A 10,012-nucleotide genomic window follows, 5' to 3' on the forward strand; every position below is an offset into this window, starting at 1 on the left:
CGCGCGAGTAAATCAGGACATTATAAAATTTATACTAAAATTTATATAAAATCTTAAATATTTAATTTCATACCTTTTCCTTAAAAAAGTGAAGAACTTCCCGTACAAGCTTTAAGCTCTAAAATCAGCCACTTAGGAGGAAAATAAAAGATAAAAACCCCAATGTAAGTGTGAATCGAATTATTCAACCCGTGTTAAAGCCTTATATAAATAAAAGTCACAGCACCTTATTTCATTGCGTGGAACTATAGAATCATCGAGGCACCAGTAGAACTCAAAACAAAATTGCTATTCCATTGAGCTTTCACGGTCTCTTTCAAGTTCTTCTTCTTCTCAATCGCGTCACTCATGACAGAGTAGCGTACTTAACAGTGTCCGTGATTCCCGAGAACGCGATTCGCGATTGTCAATGCAAGACGAACCTTTTCCCAAGGAGAGTTGGCGTCAGATATGTAGAAAATTAAACTAGTCGAGGCAAACATAGATCCGATGTGGTGTGTATACGCATTGATTTAAGATCAAAAATACATCGGTCTGAACATTCCCTATGCTCTATTTGTTACTAAAGTCTAGATAAGTTAACTTGGAATAACAATGATTTAAAATAATTCAAATTTATACTTAATACTTAATCCTATCTTTCATAACTGTTTTTTTTTTATTTTTTATTATTCATGTTCTTTTTATTTTTTAATATATTTTACAATGATGTGTATTGGTCGTTCTGATGCTGGTGTGCGCGTCACTCCGCAGGTGCCGGCGGAAGATCAGCGCCGCAGTACCGATTGTCTCGATACTGTTAGGCATTGCTGAGCCGGTAACCGTTTCCAAGCCTCGTTATTTTTGTTATCTTTTTTATTTATTTTTTGTATTTGTGTTTGGAATAAATGTTTATTATTATTATTATTATTATTACTATCTTGAGAGCGTAAACAGTTTTATCATTACATGAATTTTAAGTCATATCTAGCCGCTTCACAGTCCTGGATATGTGAAAAACCCCTATTTGTTAAAGCGACGATAAGCGTTGCACATACATACATTTTTATGTTAGACTTAGAAACATTAAATTTTATTATTGATAGGCGAGTCCCGCCATGTTGCGCGCGGTACGACAATAACTGTGGGTGACGCCGCGTGGCGAAGCTAGTCTAAAAAAAGTAGCCTAGTTACTCCTTATATCATCAGCTACCTATTAGTGAAAGTCTCGTCAAAATCAGTCCAGCCGTTCCAGAGATTAGCCGGAACAAACAGACAGGCAGACAGACAAAAATTGTAAAAAATGATATTTTGATGTATGTACCGTATATTTATTCATATGCATGTAGTAAAAAACGGTTATTTCAATACTACAAACAGACACTCCAATTTTATTCATATGTATAGATTTCATCAGCAAAACAAGCAATTTTTTTTAGAATCGTTAGAGAGTGTAACGGAACTTCAACGTCCCTGCAGAAAAAATACTAAAATGATAATTTGTATTGTCGTATTATCGCTTACAGAAGCCCTAGACGTCATCAAAGAAGAGCATACCATGCCGGCTGAACGGAAGCGGAACAAGAGAGAAGTACCCTTTACACACGATGAGAAACGCATTGCTGGGGTGAGTTCTTTTTTTTTATTGCTTAGATGGGTGGACGAGCTCACAGTCCACCTGGTGCTAAGTGGTTACTGGAAGCCATAGACATCTACAACGTAAATGCACCACCCACCTTGAGATATAAGCTCTAATGTCTCAGTATAATTACAACGGCTGTCCCACACTTCAAACCGAAACGCATTACTGCTTCACGGCAGAAATAGGCGGGACGGTGGTACCTACCCGTGCAGACTCACAAGAGGTCCTAGCACTAATAAAAAGTTCCTAATCTCTTTCTCACTTCAGCTTGCTTACGTGTTGAGTTATGACGGTAACTTTGGTTTTCTTGGGAATTACTTCGTTTCGGATACGATCTCACAGAGAAACGCCGAGCATAACTCGTTCTATAGATTTTTTCTTAAATACACATATTTTTTTAATTAAATAAATAAATAAATATTTACTAACAATCACGCCACGTAAGCTGGTCCCGTGCTAAGTTTGTAAAGAACTTGTGTTACAGGTACCAGATAACGGAAATAAATGTAAGATTTTTATTATACACATACATATATTTAATATACATCCGTAGCCCTGGAAAAGACATTTTATATTTATCGTACAAATATCTTCCCTTGGCGGGATTCGAACCCGCGACCCCTTGTGTAGTGACCATGTCACTTACCACTGGTGTAGACGGCCGTTATTTTGAAATGACCCAATTTGCTTAAATTTCTCCGTCGTTTTTCAGTGTCTACTGCAGTGCGTGTACAGAAAGGTGAAGGCAGTAAGTATAAGCCTTTATTTCGATTTTGAACACGAACATAAAACGCACACATCATTTCGGTTCCTCCCGATTCACTCTCGGTGCTTTTACGCATTCCAAGCACCAGTCACCGTTCTCGTCGAACCCGTCAATGCGACGAAGTGTTCGTCGTGCAACTTAACCCACGGACACAGCTCACTGAGTTTCTCGTCGGATCTTCTAAGTGGCTCGCGATTCAGATCCTTTTTTATTTATTTATTTTTTTATTGCTACATGGGTGGACGAGCTCACAGCCCACCTGGTGTTAAGTGGTTACTGGAGCCCATAGACATCTACGACGTAAATGCGCCACCCACCTTGAGATATAAGTTCTAAGGTCTCAAGTATAGTTACAACGGCTGCCCCACTCTTCAAACCGAAACGCATTACTGCTTCACGGCAGAAATAGGCAGGGCGGTGGTACCTACCCGCGCGGACTCACAAGAGGTCCTACCACCAGTAATCCTGCAAATAGATACAGCGAAACACTGGTCTTGCTAAGGCAGATGTGAAGAAAGTCTTTCAGGCTAAGCCCTGTGAACCCCTTAATGTTACTAGCAATAAATAGAAAACAAAGGCTTGTCTCCTTAGTGTCGAAGACAAGGTCTGTAGTCAATGCTTAAAGTCATATGGAATCTATATAAGTACCTATATTTAACATTATGTGTATTCTTTAATACTGAGATGTTATTTTAAGGAAGATTTTTGTTTTGATTTTGTTCTTTTTTGTTGTTGTTTGTTATTCTTTTGTTTATGCACCTACCATGCATTATCTCTGCACCACCCTATGGTCGACTGGAAGAGAATGCCCATGGCATTAAGTCCACCTGTGTACAAATTTTGTTTTGTGCATAAAGTATAAATAAATAATATAACAAAGCAATACCTATGTCCTTACTATAATAAGACTACTACTGCTCAAGCCCCAGTAATCATTTAACATCAGGTCAAATATGTGCTCGCCTACTGAGCAATAAATAAAGCTGAATTTTATTATCATTTCGTGTATAAAAACAGCTTATTAACAGAGAGCAATAGTGAAACGAATATCATGGACACAAGTGCACACGACAGTGCTCAATTTGATTGAACATGAGAATGCTTAATCGATCTGCAATTCGAACTGCCGCTGTGGAGGTCAAGCGCGCAATAAATAAAAACGAATGAGAAAAATATTAATTTATACGTTGCTGTTTATTGTTCAATGAATTTGATAATGAAATATCGCTGTTCGGTCGGGAAAAGATCGGTCGTTAAAATTTCGAACACAAATGCAATTTATTGTTTATTTCTACGAAGATCATATAATATAATTTAAATTATTTTCTTTTCTTTTTCCTACCTCTGCTGATAGCCTTGAGAGGCTATTTCAGCTTCTCCTTGACGTGTAGGTGAGCTGACGGGGCTCTAACCAGTAGTGTTGCTAACACTGGCCCTAGCAAGACCAGTGCTTTGCAGAATCTACCACCGGATCGGAAACGCGACCCACTGAGAAGATCTGGCGAGAAACTCAGTGGGCTGTGTCTGTGGGTTAATTTTCTCGTCAAGCCCTTCGGTTCGACGAGGACGGTGACCGGTATAGTTCATAATGGATCTGGCGTGCTTTGGCACATTGATAATATTGTCAAATTATACATTTTTAGTTGCATTGATGAGTGAACCAATTTATAGCCTGGCAGGTGTAGTATGGCTACCGGAGCCCATATACATTAAAACCTGAAAGCCGCCTGCCGTCTCGAGACATGAGGTCGGAGACTTTTCAAATCGGAACTGCTATGCGGCAGACACAGGCCGGATGGTGCCGCCTACCTGTGCGAGCTTACTAACTCACAGACATACTGTAAGCTTCACGATGAACCACGGTTAAATAATTACGTTTAATAGATTTTATATTTTCAAAGATTTTATTTTATGACACGACGTTATGTCTTCACCGTGGGATTCAAACGTGAGCTAGTGTTAGCTTTATGAAGACTGTTGCTTGCTAAATTTGAACACCGCCATAGGCGCATCGGTTCGAACTTAAAATTCATCTCGAATGATAATAATTATTATTGTTATTTCCTTTTTTTCATTCTTTATTAGAACCGTACACCTATTAGGTTAAGTCGGCGTTTATTCCTTATAAGTGATAAAATAAAATACTAAGTGTTTTGACAATGTATGAAATACGTGGTAAAATAAAAGACTAAGTCTTTTGACAATGTATGAAACAGTACCGTGTTATTTCCGTGGCTCTCGTTGCGACCCGAGTGAATCATGAATGCTAAAGTCGTAAAATATTCAAGGTTCCACTGTAATTTTAAGTTTTATAACGAAATGTATTGTTAAGGAGCAATTTTGAATTTAATAGGCCTGGGTAAAGGGCAGGCGATTACAGCCGCCGCCTTCGTTTTTGTGTTGTAAATTTATTTTACAGCTATCTATCTACGTTCCAGATACGACACCTCAATATATAATACCTACCGATATAATATTATTGAAGCATCGGAATTTAAAAATTAATTCGCGGGTGCTAAATATATAACATGTTATTTAGTTATATTGTTTTTTCCTTAAATTCGTTATTTCAGTGTCAGACTTTTTTTTTTTTTTTTTTTTTTATTGCGTAGATGGTTGGACGAGCTCACAGCCCACCTGATTTTAAGTGGTTACTGGAGCCCATAGACATCTACAACGTAGACGCGCCACCCACCTTGAGATACAAGTTCTAAAATCTCAGTATAGTTACAACGGCTACCCCACCCTTCAAACCGAAACGCATTACTGCTTCACGGCAGAAATAAGCAGGGCGGTGGTACCTATCCGCACGGACTCACAAGAGGTCCTACCACCAGTAATCTACTATCGTGTTTGTTATGATGGTGATTGTTTTAAGCGATAATTATCAATCTATACTATTAATAATAATAATAAGCCGTAAAAGTTGTTTTAATTACGGATTTACACCCGAAAAAAAAAATACTAAACATATTTTAATTTCTCGATTCCAGGTCGACGGTTTCGGTTTTCCGACCCTCGAAGGTCTCGTCGGATTGTATTCGGACGGAGTCAACGAGCGCGGCTACTTCATGGCGGTTCTAGAAGCCTCCAGAGAATGCCTGATGAAGAACCACGATAAGTTCTCCAGGACCACGCCTATGGGTAAGACTACCGTTAAGCAATCTAATTTAAATATTTATTACTGGTGGTAGGATCTCTTGTGAGTCCGCGCAGGTAGCGTATTTCTGCCGTGAAACAGTAATGCGTTTCGGTTTGAAGGGTGGGGCAGCCGTTGTAACTATATTTGAGACCTTAGAACTTATATCTCAAGGTGGGGGACGCATTTACGTTGTGGATGTCTATGGGCTCCAGTAACTACTTAACACCAAGTGGGCTGTCAGCTCGTCCACCCAACTAATCAATAAAAAAAAAAAAAACAATATTATATAATCAATTGCTTTGTAAGTCTGACCATGTGAGTTAATTCTGTCTATATCTGTGATATCTGTGTCATTGAGTTTCTCAACGAATGGTCTCAGTGGGTCGCGGATCCGATCCGATGTAAGATTCTGCAAAACGCTGTTCATGCTAGGGCTAGTATTAGCAAATTCTCTGAGCTCAGGTTTAGCTCGTGAGCTCACCTACCCTCCCGGGCGTATCTGGGATAGCCGTTAAGCTACTGGTGAATAGGTATAAAAACAACAAGTCTGTATCAGAATAACGTACATTTTATAAGTGTAGATGGGTCTTTCTGTGATTATCGCTGTCCACAAAAATCTTCAGGAAGCTATGACCAGTACTAGCGGGATCACGGAATTACTTTTCTTGGACCGCGGGCCGAATATCTATCGCAATACCTGCGTCTAAGGGGGCGCACGAAATATGTGCGATGAATGAAATCATGAATGAAAATGGTAAAGTCGGGAACGAAAATGGCAAAGGCAGGTCCGAAGATGATAAATATCCTACTATACAAAACCACCTCCCCCCACAGTAGTAATCCATAGATTTGTGAGCAAGATCACGACTCACCCGGGGTAAAGCGTTCAGGATCTCATCGACATCGCACCGTGAATGCGGCCACTCGTCTTGACGCACGATCTAGGTCTCAGTTGTATAACCTATTTATTATATATATTGCCTTTACATTCGCTACAGAGGTGCCAACAGTAAGTGCCAACAATGATAGTAAGCTGGCATTATACGCAGTGAGCGCTGCTGTACAAACACCCACTAGGATTTGGTGGGAACCACACAGATTACTGGTGGTAGGACCACTTGTGAGTCTGCGCGGGTAGGTACCACCGCCCTGCCTATTTCTGCCGTGAAGCAGTAATGCATTTCGGTTTGAAGGGTGGTGCAGCCGTTGTAACTATACTGAGACTTTAGAACTTATATCTCAAGGTGGGTGGCGCATCTACGTTGTAGATGTCTATGGGCTCAAGTAACCACTTAACACCAGGTGGGCTGTGAGCTCGTCTACCCATCTAAGCAATAAAAAAAAAAACAGCTAGTAATAAATAAATAAATACGTTTTGTTACTTCACTATAGCATGATTTCCTACCCAACAAACAGGATGTAGCAGAAACTTTATTATTTAGTATTTTAATAATTTCCAGATAACGGCCGCAACTGTGACGTGTCCTTCGATATATTCGAGTGCATATCGGATCGCATCGGAGAGTACTGTGGCACTTCAGGCCTATGAGTCTACACACAGATAGTACACACTACACGTCACTGAATTTCCATCGAACTAAAAATTTTTTTTACCTGCCTAAGCTGATAGCCTTAAGAGGCTATATCAGCGACTATATCACAGTGGCTCAAACCTGACGACGTTGCTAACACGAACCCTAGCAAGAGCCGTGCTTCGCAGAATCTACCACCGGATCGGAAACGCGACCCACTCAGAAGATTCGGCGAGAAGCTCAGTGGGCTGTGTCTGAGGGTTTAAAAATTTAATGAGACATTTTTTAACGTTATGATGTTGAACTCGACGCATTCACTACTGTTTACTTCCTTTCAGTACTTCAAACGAATCTGTCTTAAGCTTACGGACAAGTAGCGTGAATTTTCTTGTTAAGTAATTACTGGTGGTAGGACCCTCTTGTGAGTCCGCATGGGTAGGTACCACCACCCTGCCTATTTCTTCCGTGAAGCAGTGATGCGTTTCGGTTTGAAGGGTAGCGCAGCTGTTTAACTATACTGAGACCTTAGAACCCATATCTCAAGGCGGGTCTTTTTATTGCGATACAATCAATTTTTTTTATGGCCAATACATTGTGCAATTATACCAATTTTGATACCAAAAAAAAAACATAATACCCACAAATCAGCATTCCTTTGCTATTAAGAATTAACGTTTGATGTTTTTTAAATTCAAATACGTGCGTTCACTGCTCTATAACTTTGTGATACATTGCGTCCAAGTCAATAAATCAAAGTTATGTATATTTTCGAGAACATCATGCAATGATGTAGTGAATTGAATTCAGTTTAATTCAATTTATTGAAGAATTGTGAACTATTGCAAAAAACGTGACATGGCGCCGTGATTACAAGGTGTCCTCTGCAAAATGTACTAGCTGCCTGGAGAGAGGGATTTGAAAATCATCACGGAGAACCTTGAGGGCTAACTTATATCCAACAATGAACGTCTATAGACTGATGATGATAATTTCCGACAAACTTCATTTGACGGAGGAGGAGCATTCTTGGAATAAGCATTTCGAGTGATTTGAAAAAAAATTAAATATAATCATCATGAACCCTCAATACAGCCCTCGAAGCGGTATCTGACGCCTAGATAAATGACTTTTGCTGTACAACGACAGATGTGGCCCCGCACCAAAAAATACCGCTTCCAAGTCAGAATGGGAGCTCCCAAATATCAGATATTTCCATTTGACTCCATACTGGAAAGGGGCGTTTAGATTCTCAATAATTTTGATCTTGAAGACCTCTTAGACGTTTGGAACCTCTTGGTTTAAACAGGGATACTCATCTGTGTATTTTACAGTACGTTAGACGATAAGTTCTCTATGGAATAATTTGATATAATCCCGTCATCTCGTTAGACCATTACGCCGCCCTCTGGAGCACAGTTTATCCAGATCACCTGGAACCACTGCCTTGATGTACAGTGAATTCCCAGAGACCATTGCTCTCACTTACTCATCCAATCTTGGAGTGCGCTCTCCTCCACGATGTCTTATGAGCGTTATGACATCTTTCTTTAAAACGGAGGCTTGAAAGATCCGTAATTACGTGATAGTGGCTCTGGCTTATCCATAGTAATTCCTTTACTTCCAAATTATTATTTTTTCGAGGTAACGACCAGTCGAACATCTTCAACCGAGCGAATATATCAGGTTCAGTGGACTGATGGTCTGAATATTGGTGTTCGCGATTTTTACATATGTGCACTTTTTTTTTCCTACCTATGCTGATAGCCTTGAAAGGCTATTTCAGCTTTGCCCCAACGTGTAGGTGAGCTCACGGGCCTCAAGCCGGGGGCGTTGCTGACACTGGCCCTAGCAGGAGCAGTGCTTCGCAGAATCTACCATCGGATCGGAAACGCGACCCACAATGTGCACTTATTTTGCAAATGTCGTTAGCGCGATTAATTTTTTTGTGATTTACCTCCTGTCCTATAATAGCTACCACTGAACATTCAATTTATAGGGAAATTTACTAAATTCTATTCAATTTTAAAAACGTTTATGTAATCAATCTTAAGAAATATTGTTTAATGTTTAATGTATAATAATATATAATAGTTACCACGAAATCTCCTAAAAACATTTTCATTTAGATTATTGTAAATAATCTTAGATTTTTAACTCGATACTAAAATGTGATGCTCAATTAACCGTAGTGTAAGCCACTTTAATGTAGCAACTCAAATAAAAGCTATCTCTGTGATTTTCATATGTAAAAACACAATTTCTTTTAATGTTACAACAATAATTTTAATTATTTTTTTTTTATAAAGAAGACAATTATTTACCTATTTACCATTTAAAGAGCCGTTGCCTAGAATATTCTTTGAAATTTAATTAAAACAATAAAAAATTAACGAACTGATAGATTAATCTTAGTTTTAGGTTTTCGTTCAATAAAATAATGTAAATATACTGTCTATTTTTATTTCGCCCTGTACCTCCAATAGAGAAACGTATTTATTTAATTATTTCATTTTAAAAGTACAATAAAATTGTATACTTCTATATAAAACAATAGTTGAGAAATGTGAAATGGATTTGTGGCCGAAGTTCAATACATCCTTGCCGGCTTATACTCATAGATGATTAAAGACTTATCTTACTTACTTTTGCTTTTCCTCTCTATTCTTCACATGCGAACACACAGCCCACCAGGCAAGGGCGGATCCAGCTTTGGCGCCAGGAGGGGGTCACATAGTCGTGGTCAAATCAAGAACTAATAATTTAATTTTGATAACAATAGATACAAGTAAAAAGTATGTATTTTATCAATGTACGTAAGTACTTCAATTAAAAATATGACGTAGTCGACAAGCACACGCAAGTGGGGCGCGATAAAATTCAAATTTTCGATGCGTTCGTTCCCAAACGTTTGCCATCATACAAAGGGTGACAAAATATATAAATAAAATCAT

The 10,012-nt window shown here is 38.9% G+C and overlaps 1 protein-coding gene across 1 annotated transcript in view; it reads left to right on the forward strand.

The window, feature by feature from the left end:
- Obp73a (Odorant-binding protein 73a) overlaps window positions 1–9,509 on the forward strand; it is a 31,651-nt gene extending 22,142 nt beyond the window's left edge. The window contains exons 3-6 of the mRNA XM_028184334.2: window positions 1,506–1,606; window positions 2,334–2,369; window positions 5,381–5,531; window positions 6,990–9,509. Coding sequence (XP_028040135.1) covers window positions 1,506–1,606; window positions 2,334–2,369; window positions 5,381–5,531; window positions 6,990–7,078 — 377 coding nt within the window. The 3' untranslated portion in view covers window positions 7,079–9,509. The remainder of the gene's footprint in view (window positions 1–1,505; window positions 1,607–2,333; window positions 2,370–5,380; window positions 5,532–6,989) is intronic.
- The last annotated feature ends 503 nt before the right edge of the window (window positions 9,510–10,012 follow it).

This window comes from Bombyx mandarina, chromosome 22, assembly GCF_030267445.1.
Source record: "Bombyx mandarina strain Sakado chromosome 22, ASM3026744v2".
Classification (NCBI taxonomy): domain Eukaryota; kingdom Metazoa; phylum Arthropoda; class Insecta; order Lepidoptera; family Bombycidae; genus Bombyx; species Bombyx mandarina.